The sequence below is a fragment of the Dipodomys spectabilis genome, unplaced genomic scaffold (assembly GCF_019054845.1).
Source record: "Dipodomys spectabilis isolate Male_0828 unplaced genomic scaffold, ASM1905484v1 ptg000053l, whole genome shotgun sequence".
Taxonomy (NCBI): domain Eukaryota; kingdom Metazoa; phylum Chordata; class Mammalia; order Rodentia; family Heteromyidae; genus Dipodomys; species Dipodomys spectabilis.
Genome location: NW_024870730.1, coordinates 4,124,495 through 4,139,303, shown reverse-complemented (window position 1 = coordinate 4,139,303; position 14,809 = coordinate 4,124,495). Strand labels below are relative to the sequence as shown.

Below are 14,809 nucleotides of genomic sequence, written 5' to 3'. Positions count from 1 at the left end.
ATAACAAATGCACTAACAGGAAAATTTGTGGATGATGCCTGGTTAACGTTATGGTACAAATGTAACTCGTTAGGTGTACTAATCTAAGAACCGATAAAAAAAAAAAAAACTTATTTTCTCTTTTAAATTTTGGGGATTATAAATAGTACTTAAAACTAAAGTGTCTAAGACCTTGGAGATTATCTAATTTTTTCCTTACACAGCTGATGAAGTTGGGTGATTTTCCAAAACCATTAAGTTACCAGACAGGTTAATTTAACTCTAATACTTATTACTTCCATTAAACGATAACAGTATAGTGTAGAAATTGCAATAAGTTGTGTGAGAAGACTTAAATGTGAAAGTATGCATAAGAACTTAAAATGACTCCCATAAATTCTCAAATGAAAACATTTTTAAACCTACTAGTAGACGTCATGTATATCTTTGAGAAAGAAAAAAAAATAGACTGTTAGAAAATGTCTGTTGTGTACTACCCCATTAGAAGGCAACAAAAGCATATCACAATGGCAAAAAACATGTACATTAATGAGATTCCACACCAATCTTTATTTATATTTTGGGACCTGAAACAAATTATAAGTACTTCTTCCAAATTACATCTTGTTCTGTTAATGGTGTGGTTTACCCTCACTCCACAAAAACAAGGATGACTAATTCACTAGAAATATTTTAAGAGACTCTCTTAGTTTGTATTAACCAATCCATATCAAGGTCTGTCTCAAAAAGCTGAATCTATTAATTTTCTGGTATCTTTTTAGAAAAGATTTTTATAACAAATTATCCTCAACCTAACTTTTGTGAACATTTTAACATTCAACATTTTAAAAGCCCTAGTTTATAAATTCTTGCCATTCAAGTTAAACACTAAATCACATGTAAAGGGAATTCTCTACATTATTGATAAAAATCTGAAAATTTCTAATATCTAATTATTACACTGACATATCTACTAATACAAGTGTCATGATGCACTGGGTTTTAAATCTACAGGTTTAAACTGATAAGAACCTTGGAAATTGTGACAGTTAAAAACATTACTTGTTTTTTTGGCTCTAGCTCTTATCCAAAAATGTGTATATCATAGCCAGGATAATTTTTATGTAGAATTTTATTTTGAAAATAATATTTCACTTGAAGATTGATCTAAAAACATTTTAAGATTCAAAAAATGTTATACAACTTATTACAAATTAACCAGATAGTTTTTCAATTAGATACACTGTGTTAGTTCACCTACATAAAAAATACTGCACATTTTCCTTTATTTCCAGATGTTACACTGATGACTAAACTATATAGAAATCCAAACTATCGTAAAGTTGTTCTGTGAAATGTCAACTTTATAAATATCAGAACTAAATGCACTGTAAACAGTCATTTTGGTAAACATGCATTTATTCACAGTTGATTTATTTCCTTTAGATAAATGCATAACTGCTCAAAATTATTTAAGAACCTACTAGAGGTACAAGAGCACACCATACAAATCTATTTTATCTTCATTTTGAGGGAACACTGATCTTGGCAAAAATCTGGCATTATTTTTAAAATGAGCTATTGCTGGTAAGAAGGCATACTTTAAAACTTTTTGTGTCCTGCACTTGCTTTTACTTTTTAAATTAAAACATTAAAGCATTTGTTTTCAAAGACTCAACTATCACTGCATAAATGCGTAGTCATAATAAAAAATGGACCCTGAAAGCAGTTGAGCACTTAAGTTAAAATGCCTTGAGAGCCTCATTTCACTCATAAGTTATGACTGCCTTAAACTAGACCACCCACTCATCATTATTTTTAAACTGACAAATCAGACCATTTTATTCTTTTGTAACTGATATAAGCCTGTATAATACAGTATTCCCCTGCTGAGTTTAGATCATATACTTTAAAAATAGAAATAAATATATTGAATTATAAGTTCCATTTCCATAGTAACCCCATGGTGTTAAAATATGCCTGTAAAACAGAAGTGGGTGACTGTATAGTTTCAGACTTGACTATTAGTGTCAAACACAATTTTTCATCACAAGTAACTCTACTGGTGCATTGGCTTGATTGGTTTTTAGCAATTTCATTTTACAGGAGTGAACCATATTGTATACACACAGAGAAAAATCCCCAAAATAAGAAGAAAACTTTAGAAAGCCAATCAAGTGCTTTCAAATGAAAAATAAAGGTCTTTTCTGGCCCTCTTCCACACCCTGAAAGTTGAAATTTGACAAGTCCATGGGTACAATATACAAACTTTGACAAACTTATTAAGTTAAAACCATTTTCTTTGGGGAAGGTGGGAGGAAGTACCTTTAAAACCTGTTATACAAATTTCCAGCTGCCTTTTTATAAAAGTACGTTCCTTAGATTAAAATCATAAAATTAAGGTGCAAGAATTTAACAAAAATGAACTAAAGAGCTTTATTGACATCACAGTACATTCAAGAATAATTTTAAGAACATTACAGCTGAAAGAGAATGGCATATTTATAGTCTTATTATGCACTATTTCTTGAAAAAATGTAATACAAAGAAATCCTATTAAGTAACTTGGAGCAGCATTTGGAAAAAGTACACCTATTTACAGATTAAAAAAAAAAAATTCTGGTTTCACCTACACAGCCACATTGTGCCTCTATAATGAGACAAGCCCTTAAAACTCATGGAATTTTTTTAAACAACATCATGGCATTCTTGCCAACATCATTCCTCAGCGCTTACGACGGGGAGGGGTTGTTGATCTGAAAAAAAAAGGGAAAAGACAAAATTTAAAAATAAAAATGTATTTTAGACTGAAAATCTGCAATTTTCAATAAATACTATTTTATAGGATTTCTAACATTATTTAAAACTATGATCATTTATCAAGTACCAAACTGAGTTTATTAAAGAGAGAGAGAAAGGACACTTTCAACTTTGAATAAATTCAGTCAATTTTTTTTTTAAAAAATCAGACAAAATACTTTAAAAAGTATACTACCTTGATCGAGACTTAGACTTGTGTTTGCGGCTTGCCTTCTTACCAGACCTTTGAGATTTCTCCATGGATCGCGATCGACTATGTTTAGGCTTCTTAGCCTTCTTTTCTTTGCTACTTCCTGGAGATTCAGAACTGCTCCTTCCACTAGAATCAGAGCCTGAATGCTTCTTACTATCTTTGGTAGTACTCTTCTTACTGTCCTGTCTAGAATCATGTCTTATGATTTTAACGGATATAGAGCCACTTCTGGAAAATGTTCTTTCACTTTCCCGTTTCCTTTTTAATCTATCATCCTGGCTACTGAACTTAAAATCTTTTTCTTCCCTTTTTTGTTTCTCTTTTCTTTTATCCTGTTCACGCTCCCTTTCTTTGTCTTTCTTTTTCCTATCTTTGTCTATGCTTCTACTCCTCTCCTTTCTCCTCTCTTGTTCTTTAGCCTCACCTTTATGCTTATGACTGCTCCCACTAAGATTTCCACGTTGATCCTCAATTTTACGCCTATCTCGACTCCTACTGCGACTGGAACGATTGGTTCGTCTATCCCTTGAGCGACTTCTACTTCTACGTCTCTCTCGGGAAGGACTCCGATTTCTTCGTCTTTCTCTTTCAATACTACTTCTATTAGATCTCCTCCTATCCCTAATTTTTACCCTAGCCCTGTTGCTCTCTATTTTAATTCTGCGGGAGTAGCTTCTACTCCTGCTTCGTCTAGCTTTTATTGTTGGAGATCTACTCCTACTATGTCTTTTTTTCCTTTTAGGAGAAGAAGACCGAGAAGAAGTGCGACTACTACCTGAGCTAGAGCTGTATGAAGAACTAGAGACAGTACTACTAGTACTACTCGTTCTGCTATTGCTGCTGGAACTACCACTGCTAGAACTCCCTGATCTACTCCTTCCTTGTTTCTCCTTTTCTTTATGCTCTTTTTTGGGTTCTAAAACTGATGTAGTTTCATTTGGAGTTCTTTTCTTTTCATTAACCATATCACCATCTGCTTCTCTTGCTTCTAGTATTGATAAATTATTTTGCTCTTTATGGATAAATTCGTTCATCTCTTTTGTAACCCTTTCTGTTTGTTGTTTTTCTTCTGCAAGAGAACAAGACAAAAAAATTTTAAGATGAAAATAAAATGAAAAATTCTCATATTAGTAAAAATGAAGTTAGCAAACTAAAACAAAAATAAGAAACATAAGCTTTTTGCTGTTGTTGGTGCCAGTCCTGGGGCATGAACTCAGAGCCTGGGCAATGTCCCTGAGCATTTTTGGTTAAAGCTAGTATTCTACCACTTGAGCCACAGCCTTTTCAGCTTTTTTGGAGCTTAACTGGAGATGAGAGTCTTATGGACTTTCTTGCCCACTTGCCCAAGGGTGGCTCTGAAGTGTGATCTGCAAATCTCAGCCTCTTGAGTAGCAAGGATTATAGGTGTGAGCCACAAGCACCTAGCATAATTCAGAACTTTGTAGGAGCCACACAAACAGGTAAGATAGAAACAAGTGAATTAATTTCAGTATTTTACAACCCCAATATATCTAAAATGTTATCATTTTTTGGTGCAAGTACTAGTGCTTGAACTGAAGGCCTAGAGGTCTCACTTGGCCTACTCTGCTCAAGGCTGGCACTCTCCTACTTGTGCCACACGTTCACTTATAGCTTTTTGCTAGTTAATTGGAAATAATAGTCTCACAGCAGAGGTAGACTGCCAGCATTAGAGGGCAGCAGTCTTATGGACTTTTCTGCCCAGGCTGATGTCAAACTGTGATCCTCAGATCTCAGACTCTTAAGGAGTTAGTATTAGAGGTATGAGCCACCAGTACCAGGGTAAAATTAATTACTCTAATATGTAATCAATTAAACTTAGAGAAACATTCAGCTTTTTCTTTCATGTTAAATTTTCAAAATCTTTTATATCTGTGGCATATCTGTATACATACATTTAATAGCTACAAGTAGTCAGCTATCAGTTTATTTTTGGCACTACTGGGACTTGAACTTAAGGCCTTTTGCTTGTTAAACAAGCACTCTATCTCTTGAGAAATGCTCTGTCCCTTTTTGCTTTAATCTTTCCACAAACAGTCTCATACATTTTGCCTTGAATAGTGATTTTCCTACTCGTTGCCTTTTCCAAATGCCATGTACCACCATGCCTGGCTTATCTGTTAATATGGGGGCTGGCTAAATATTTTTACTTGGGATGACCTGAAAGTCTCTGCTGGCTACATAACTGATTACAAGGCCATGTGTGCTACCCTGCCCAATAATGTATTTAAATATTTCCTCATTTCTTGGCTTTCATTTCAACAATTTTAATAAGAAATAATGTCTACAGATACTAAAATAAATTCTAAAATAAAAACAAAAACAATTGATTGAAGGTACGTCATGTATTATTCATCTAGCACCAAATTTTGTTTTTTTTTAGTTTTGCTTTAAAAGTAGTTTATAGCTGGGCTTTGGTGGCTCAAGCCTGTAATCCTAGCTACTCAGGAGGCTGAGGTCTGAAGATCACAGTTCAAAGCCAGCCCAGGTACGAAAGTCCTTGAGACTCATCTCCAATTAGCCACCAGAAAACCAGAAGTGGTGCTGTGGCTCAAGTGATAGAGAATAACCCTGAGCTGAAAAGTTGAGGGACAGCACCCAGGCCAAGAGTTCAAGCCCCATGACAAAAAAAAAAGTTCATATAAAACCGGACATAAACTACATAAATCTAAAAAAATTTACCTTCCATCTGTTTATCATGTAATAGCTGCTGTTCTTTTTCTTTTCTCCAAAAAGCTTCCTGTTTTTGCCGGATTCGGTGCCGTAATTCTTCATCATCAGTATCAGATGACTCAGAGCCTCTGTCGCTCCTCTCATCTTCACTGTCTCCTGATCCATAACCACCCAGTCCACCTGTGTGCATAAAGCTCAGTCTATCATATGAAAAAGACATGCGCTCCACTAAAAACTTTTTAAGATTAGAGAAGAAAGCTCTTTTTTTTCATTGCCTTTTCCTGGAAGATATGTTTATTCCAGGTGGGTAGAGGCATAAATTCAAATGTTTAAGGAGTTCAACGAACCCTCAGACAACAGTTACATAGTGTTCTTTGTAAATGTTTCAAGCAAGGAAACATTTTACACCCTTAAAGAATTAGAATAATGGCAGGCATACATAACCATTTAACAGGGCAATAATGAAGCCTCATTAAAACTTAACCAATTCAACTATCTTAATAAAATTTATGGTGATCCTGAAAGTATTTTTAACATGGACTCTTTTATTCTTCATACTTTTAGAATCTGATAGGATGTTAAGCATTTTTTTTCCTTTAAAAATTAGAAGATTGTAATTCTTATTGGCACAGAAATGGAATGAACTCCCCACCCTGAAGTGATCCAAGTAATTATTGTAACAAAACCACATGGCACTTTATCCTACCCCTCTCCCTTCTTCCTAACAGAAATGAACATAAAACATGGAAAAGGCAAATTCAAACTTTAGAGTCTTGGATAATATGCAATTAGCAAAATTTCAATCTAGCACTACTATTATACCATGACAAAAAAAACCCTTTCCCTCTATGTTAATACTTGACTTGCTGCAATGCAATTTATGTAAGTCATTATAAGCATTAGTGGATAGATAAATCCCTAAAATATGTATGCAATAATTCTCAAAGTGACTTTAGATACTATTGTGGCTAAATGACCTATACATATATATACAAACTATACATACATATATATATATATATATATATACCTACACACATACATATATATATATATATTCATATCCATACACACATATCACATATTGGAGCAATTAATAAGGAAATTTTCCATTCAACTTGCCCCAATAAACTGAATTAATTACATTTTTAATCGTTCCACTGTGAATATTTTAGTCAAAAAAAAAAAAAGAGTCAATCTCTTAGTGACACAGAAGCTTAGGTTTCTTAACTGAGTAGGAATAATCCAGTGTCAACACAGAACATGTAGAAAGACAAGGTAAGTGCGTATTTTCCCTTTAGGCCCTCTCACAAATAAGGAAAACACTTACCGAGTCCAGTGAGGGAAGCCAGTGCACTGGACTGTGCCAGCTGTTTTGCAGGAGCTTTGTATCACATCAACAACAGGAGCAACATGTTAACACAAATAGCCACGATTTCATAGTCATGAGAGTCTATGGTATTGTTAAATCTACTACTATTGCTGCTTTTTGGGGAGAGAAGAAACATTAAAAACATAACATTCATTTTAAACCAGTAGCATGTCTGGCTTTGAAATTATAATTCTGATGTGAGCTGAAATTGGTTTATAATGAAGAAAAATGTTGACTGTTATGTCTAATTCTGGTATGAGTTATGGTTTTTATTTTTTTAAGTGTTACTAAAATCATGGGGAAGGGTAGAAATTACTTGCTTTTGTAAAAGCTGCAATTGATTAAATTGAAAATTCTCAAGGTTCATAATTTAAAATTCACTGTCACAATAAACTGTATTTACAAGCCATCTACCAATACCCTGGTATCATGATGAAATAAACTTAAATCAGGTAAGATAAACTGAACACCAGGAATTTTCCACAATACATTTTTCAGGACAACAGCGTGATTGCTATTTTCAGGTAGGACAGATAAAAAATATATATAAATAGAATTGTATAGTCTCAATATGGTGTCTACATATCTAATCTTTCCCCAAGAGTTAAATCATGCAAGAAGAGAATATATAAATATCTGATAGCAATCCAGAGGAAAACAAAAAGTCCAAATGTTCAAGAAGCCAAAATTCCCCCACAAACCAAGAACACCCACAATATACCTTTCGTTGCTTTCCGATGTGCATCTTTGGCTACATAATAAATTTCTTCGTCTGTGACATCCAGCAGAATTTCAGTTAGAAGCATTTTTGTCAGCAACATCTAAAGACAAATATTTTATATAGCATTTCCAACTTAGTTATAATTACTGCTTGTTTTCTAAATTAAAATGCAAAGAAACAGATCAGACTAGCCATTCCTAAAAAAAGAATATTTTAAACATTATTCTAAAACACCAAAGCCTGAAAATATTTCAAAATCATAAGTATCAAAGAAAAACTATACATCCATGCATAGTCACTGAATCCTTACTTTAGACACAAAAAAGTAAGAAACTTAACAGGCTCTCTATTATTAAAAAATTCTATGAGTGCTTTAAGTAGAGCACATTACCAAATAAAACCATACTAGAGAATACCAAAAAACATACTATTATTATTATATACTAATACATATTATTTAGTATCATAGTATATCAAATAAAAGAATACTCTTCATTAAAAGTATACTTTTATTAAAAGGATACTACTTTTATTTAGTAACACTGGTAAGGTTTACATTACTACTTTCTTAAGTCACTTCCAAAGGTTAAATTACAAGTCTAAAGAGGAGCCAAAGACAGGGGGCTCACCCCTATAATCCTTGCTACTCAGAAGACTGACAACTAAGGATCCTGGTTCAAAGTCAGCTGGGGCAGTGAAGTCTATGAGATTTTTATTTCCAATTAATTACTGAAAAAAACAAAAGTGGCACTGTGGCTCAAGTGGTAGAGTGCTAGTCTCGAACAAAAGGAGATCAAGGACAGTGCCCAGGCTGAGTTCAAGCCCCAGACCTGGCACCAAAAAAAAATAAATAAAGGGGAAACTGTGTGAAGGCAGCTCATGACTACAGTTCTAGCTATTCAAGAGGCTGAGACTAGAAAGATCAAGGTTCAAAGCCAACTGGAACAGAAATGTTTAAGAGATTTTCTTCCTAAGTGATAGCTGGGTAGGGTAATGAATGTGTCATCCTTGCTATGTTGGAAGCTGAGATTAAGAAGATGAAAGATCCAGGCCAGCCTCAGCAGAAATGTCCATGCAACTCCAACTCAATGGAAGAAGCTGGATATGACAGCTCATGCATGTCATCCTAGACACAGTGGAAAGCAAAAAATAAGATTGAGATCTAGGCATAGATCCGTGAAAGAATGAAGAGTCTTAAACAGCACAAAAGCCTAGACCCACCAAAAAAATTAATATAACTTTAAAAAAAATAAGAAGGATATTACTCCATTCTGCTGAAGTTCTACTACTCATAAACTGTAACATCCTTAAGTAAGAGATAACACAATATAAAATGGAGAGCACAATTTGAAGAGCTAGATGTTAGCTCTGGATTGGCTACCAACAACTATTTGAAATGCAGATTCTTAGTTCTCCAGTCTCTCTCTGCCTCTGATTTACTCATCTTACTAAAATTAGAGTTGACCAAATTAGCATCTTCTAAATGCATTCCAAAACTCATGACTCTTTCAATATGAGAAATGCAACAGATTCAAAATCTGACAACATAACAATTATAAAAGCTTAAGGAATTTTTACACAGAAGTATGTTCTTACACTAAAAAAGTATTAACTTTGTTCAGTCTAAACCTATTTCCCCCTCAATTCCTTTAATATTTCTTAGTATTTCTATTTAAAAGAAACACTTCAGAAAACAAATCAATAAAAGTTCCTCTGGTTTTCATATAGTAAAATATTATTTAATTTTATCATTGGAATTACGAAATAAGTTTAATAACTACTTGATAGGCCACAATTTTGTATTTTAATTACTATCTGAATATTGAGCAGTGGGAAAGGAGATAGGTGTACCATCTCAAATTTTAGACACAATTTGCCTGACAAAACGTGTATGTACTTTACAATTTTTCTGAGTTCTCAGTTTAAACATTTTATAAAATTAATACTTTTAAAACATTACAAACAAAATAAACCCTGCACATGGTAAGAAATTTGACATTCTACCATCTGATACTCTTTCTCTTCTTCAGTCATCTCTGGTTCGCTATGTTCTTCTTGGGGAACTGGAGATGGACTTCTGGTAACTTTCCCACTGCTTGCAGCCTCAATGTTTTCAGCATCTTCATCTTCCTCATCACTATCCTGTAAAAACAATATGGTAGCCTGAATTTATGCTTATAATGCACAGTTGATAAGAGAAATGTAAAGGTAAAATTCATTTCTGAATTGTGTGACATTTCTTTTTGGGTACTGAGGATCAAAGTAATGCTTCATGGATACAAAGAAAGGTACTTTATCACTGAGCTACATCTCCAGTCTCTATATTTTTAAGTAAGTTTTTAAATTATTTAAGACAAACCAGATTTTCTATTTTCTTTTCTCGAGACAGGGCTCCAGCCTTTAAATTACATTTTTGTAATTTGGTAACTTCATTTGGTAAGTTGAAAAAGTGTAATGTGGAAAGAAATGAAAGAGTAAAGAAGGAATTATGAGCTAGGCTCTGGTGGCTCATGCTTGTAATTGTAGCTATTTAGGAGACTGAATCTGAAGATCAGGGTTCCAAGCCAGCCCAGGCAGGCAGTTAAAATCCAATGAACTCTTATCTCCAATGAACTACCAAAAAGCCTAAAGTGAAGCCGGGAGCCTGTGGCTCACACCTGTAATCCTAGTTACACAGGAGACTGAGATCTGAGGATCATGGTCCAATGCCAGCCTAGGCAAGAAAGTCCATGAGATTCATCTCCAATTAATCACAGAAAAAAACAGAGATGAATCTATGGCTCAAGTGGTAGAGCACCAGACTGAGCAAAAGAAGCTCTGGGACAGTGCTCAAGACTTGAGCTCAAGCCCCATGACCAGAACATACATAAAAAACAGTCTGAAGTGGAGCTTTGGCTCAAGTGGCAGGGGTGCTAGTCCTGCACAGAAGAGCTCAGGTATTTAAAACATTGTTACTTTCAGTGCTCATGTCAAAAACAATAAAAATTATTTTATCTCCAAGTGTAAGTACATCTAAATATTCGCAAGGCACATTTATTCCTCCTATGCCACTGAATACTTTTGTTTCACTGAATCCACTAGAGTCAGGTACACAATAATTTAAGATCATGGATTTATTTATTTATAAACAATAAGATCATATGTAATAATATCTCTCTGAAATAAAGCCCCTTTTTCTCCTTAATCCATCCTCAATAGCACATATATAAAAACACAAAACCCATCATGCATTGTGACACGAGTATTTTCCTATGGGCTAAAATATTCATTTCAATAAACTTTTCAGGATAAAATTTTCAGATGAGTCTACTTACAAATTTACTTCTCTGAGGTAAACGAGGACCATCTCCTCCTTCCGCATCTTCAGTGGCCTTCTTTTCTTTTTTGGACAACTGTGAACGTTGTTGTTCCATTCTTTCTTTTTCCAATTTCTTCTGCTTTTCACGTTCCATTTTTTCGAGACCTTCACGAATCCAAGCTGGAAGAGTTCTCCGTTTTACTGCATCTATTTACACAGGAAAAAAACATTTTACAAGTCAGTTAAAGGCATAATAAAACAAATGAGTTCCTTAACTTTGGTTGTCTACAAACTTTTAAGTAAAAACAAGGAAACAAATCTGTTAACATTAATGGGACATGCCTGTGCTCCTAGCTACTTGGGAGATAAAGATCCAGGGATGATGGTTAAAGACTCCATTTCAACCAATGCTGGACACAATGGCATGCATCTGTCACCTGAAGTGACACTGAGAAGTACAACCCAGGCCAGCTTAGGCATTGAGACCATAACTGGAAAATAACCAATGGAAAAACAGGGTAGAAACCTGGCTCAACCTGTAGCATGTATCCCTAGCAGGCTGAAAGTCTTAAGTTCAACCTCAAAATGAATTTTTTTTTAATACCATCAACATTGGGCTTTTTGAAAAACCAAACATGTTTAACAGCAGCAGGAAATGTTTTTTTAATGCTTGCAATTTTCCAGGGCACAATAAAAGAATATTAAGCTGTTATTTCATTTAATCTATACAAAACGCCTCAAAGATTTCTACTATCATTCTTTTTTGTTAATGAGAAGACTGAAGGGATAAAGCCAGTAAGTGGTGCTATGGAATAATTCAGAACCAAGTTTGTTACCATTATTTGATCTCTTTTTCTCAGGTGAGAAAACTGATGTGATAAAGGGATATGCCTGAGGTTTAAAAGCCAGTAAATTATGATGTGGGCTACAGAAAAATTCTTTTTTTTTGGGTCTGGTCGTGGGGCCTGAACTCTGGGCCTGGGCGCTGTCCCTCAGCTTTTCAGCTCAAGGCTAGTGCTCTACCACTTGAGCCACAATGCCACTTCCAGCTTTTTTCTTTTTGCTTAAGTGGTGCTGAGGAGTTGAACCCAGGGCCTCATGCATGTAAGGCAAGCACTCTACCACTGAGCCTCCTTCCCAGCCCCAGAAAAATTCTTATACTAAGCTGCTGCCCCAAAATATGAACATACAGCAGAGTCAAACAAAAGGCAGGACAGATTTTTTACACTAAGATCTTTCCATACATTGAGAAGCAGTTAGAATATTTCTAAGGAGGGCTGGGAAGGTAGCTCAGTGGTAGAGTGCTTGCCTTGCATGCATGAAGCTCTGGGTTCGATTCCTCAGCACCACATAAGCAGAAAAAGCTGGAAGTGGCGCTGTGACTCAGGTGGAAGAGAGCTAGCCTTGAGCTGAAGAGCTGAGGGACAGAGCCCAGGCTGAGTTCAGGCCGGCAAAAAAAAAAAAAGAGTATTTCTAAAGAAAGGCTTAATGTTCTGCTCTACAAAATGCTGAATGATTCTGAAACATTCCAGTTAAAATGTGGCATAAGTGTGTAACTTCTCACTAGCAATAACCTACGTCTGATATTTAAATTCTAAATTTTCTGCCAAAATACTTAAGAATGTGAAATAATCAAAGGAAAATTGAAAAATTTTTGAAAATCTAAAATTTGAAAACTGTGTATCTTATGAACTAAGAGTAGAAAGAGAACTAAAACAGGAAACCATTACGTTTTGTTTTCTTTGTCTGTGTATGTGCACATACAGGTGTGTGTGCCAGTTGTAGGGCTTGAATTCAGGGCCTCGGTGCTGTCCCTGGGCTTTTCTGCTCAAGGCCAGTACTCTACCACATGAGTTACAGCATTACTTCTGTTCTGGTTGTTAACTGGGTGATGTTCCTGCCTAATCTAGTCATGAACCACAATCCTTAGATCTTAGCCTCCTAAGTAGCTAAGATTACAGGTATGAGCCACCAGCCCCCAGTTTAACAATTAGGTTTTGAAAAGGAACACTTACTATACCAAAATTTTAACCCAGAATAAGAAGATGCTATGAAAATCAAAAAAATTACACTTCATCACAAACTAGTTTATGACAAAAGATTTGAAGAAATTACTTGAAACTTTTTTTGCATCAATCTTTTTGTAGTTTTAAGATTTATGATTTAAAAATTGTTTTAAAGTACCACTATTTCAGCTGTAACAATTTATGAAACAAAACATTGTTTTTACAAAGGTTTCATGACAACTGTGTTTCACCGAACTCATTTAAATAGCTACCAATTTGTGGAGGCTCCTGCTTCACCGGAAGTGCAATAGGTGAACGCTGACGATCCCTGAATGATGAAGGTCTTTCTCTGCGGTTCTGGGGAGGTGCTGGAGGTCCTGGAGGTCCTGGTTGCCAATAAGGAGGATGAAATCCACCTTGCGGTGGACCAAAAGCAGCCCCATGCTGAAAGAGTATTGTATTTTATTTTTCTTCAGTTTAACATAATATACTCCCTGGGACACATGCGTGTTATGAACTGGGACAGTATCCATGTGTGAAGCAAATCCAAGAATCCCATGGTTCTAATATCTACTAGTATTTCTGAAACCCAAAGAACCTAATTTTGTTTCTTAAGAAAACCAAATGATTCACCATCTTCAAGAACTGTATGTGTGTATATGTACATAGATGTGTATGTATGTATATATGAACATTTTCTAGACTAATTTGTAAACACTACCACCACCACAAAGACTTGGTATTTCCTCTTCCTTTTTATTTTTTGAAGTAGGATGTTGCTATGTAGCCTGTTCTCAAACTCTTGATCCTTCTGCCTCTGCCTCCCAAGTGCTGGGATTATAGACAAGGGCCACCAGGCCCAGCCAATTTTTAACTAGAAAATACAAGTAAAGGCTTTTGTCAATTTTAAATTCCTTTTTCTAGTGAATTCAACTTGCTTTTATAATCTCACAGGATATATTTACTTATAATCAAAGACAGTTACTTAATTATAACAGTAATTTATTTTTAGCTTTGCTATATTTAGAGGTTTTCAAGGCCAGTAGCTAATAGCTTTGTTTTCTTAATATAGAATCCACCAATCAAAACTAGACTAAAAGAAGTTCCCTGCTACTACATCTCTTCAGAAATAAAAGCTGTCATGTGTATTAACAAATATGAGCACAGTACAACTTATGTGACTGTGTGTTAACTAGAAAATGACTACTTCAAGGTGAATATATTATCAAATCTATCTTAGAATTAAGTGGGACTTTCCAAAATTTTATATTATAGCAATTTAGTTTATAAAGTAACAATAGTAGTAAGTTATTTCACAATGACATCTAGCATTATCATTTAAGGATCGTCAATTCTCACAGAGGATATACACACATGGTACTACTATTCCCCATAGAGTTCCATGTCATGAATTAAATGTTACAGAAGAAATCATGTACAATTATGCCAGAATGGGGAGGAGGAAAGGAAACACTGAAAAAACAGGTGTAATACTACACAGATGGAACTGTTAAAAAAAAAATCTATGTTAAGCATCTTAAATCATGTCTTAACCATAATCTATTATTGACAATGTATTCAGCTACCATGTATTTTCTAAACTTTAACAGCTATTACACCAACTCATTTTTCATTTTATCCAGATTTCCCCCAAATGATCCTTTATTCATTTCCTAATCAAAGAAATATTCAGAAAATAAAGTCTAATGATTTAAATAAACAAAAATTG

At 34.7% G+C, this 14,809-nt stretch overlaps 1 protein-coding gene across 6 annotated transcripts in view; it reads right to left on the bottom strand.

Moving 5' to 3' along the window:
* Nucleotides 1–1,093: 1,093 nt before the first annotated feature.
* Pnisr (PNN interacting serine and arginine rich protein) overlaps nucleotides 1,094–14,809 on the bottom strand; it is a 30,556-nt gene continuing 16,840 nt past the window's right edge. For 5 of the 6 annotated variants that reach the window (XM_042679585.1, XM_042679587.1, XM_042679589.1 and 2 more), the window contains 8 exons: nucleotides 13,353–13,524; nucleotides 11,091–11,281; nucleotides 9,781–9,918; nucleotides 7,777–7,876; nucleotides 7,014–7,067; nucleotides 5,693–5,863; nucleotides 2,975–4,061; nucleotides 2,391–2,735 (listed from right to left, as the gene is read on the bottom strand). In XM_042679585.1, coding sequence (XP_042535519.1) covers nucleotides 2,705–2,735; nucleotides 2,975–4,061; nucleotides 5,693–5,863; nucleotides 7,014–7,067; nucleotides 7,777–7,876; nucleotides 9,781–9,918; nucleotides 11,091–11,281; nucleotides 13,353–13,524 — 1,944 coding nt within the window. In that variant the 3' untranslated portion in view covers nucleotides 2,391–2,704. Of the gene's footprint in view, nucleotides 2,736–2,974; nucleotides 4,062–5,692; nucleotides 5,864–7,013; nucleotides 7,068–7,776; nucleotides 7,877–9,780; nucleotides 9,919–11,090; nucleotides 11,282–13,352; nucleotides 13,525–14,809 lie in introns of all 6 variants that reach the window. The other variant, XM_042679591.1, reaches the window with a different exon arrangement.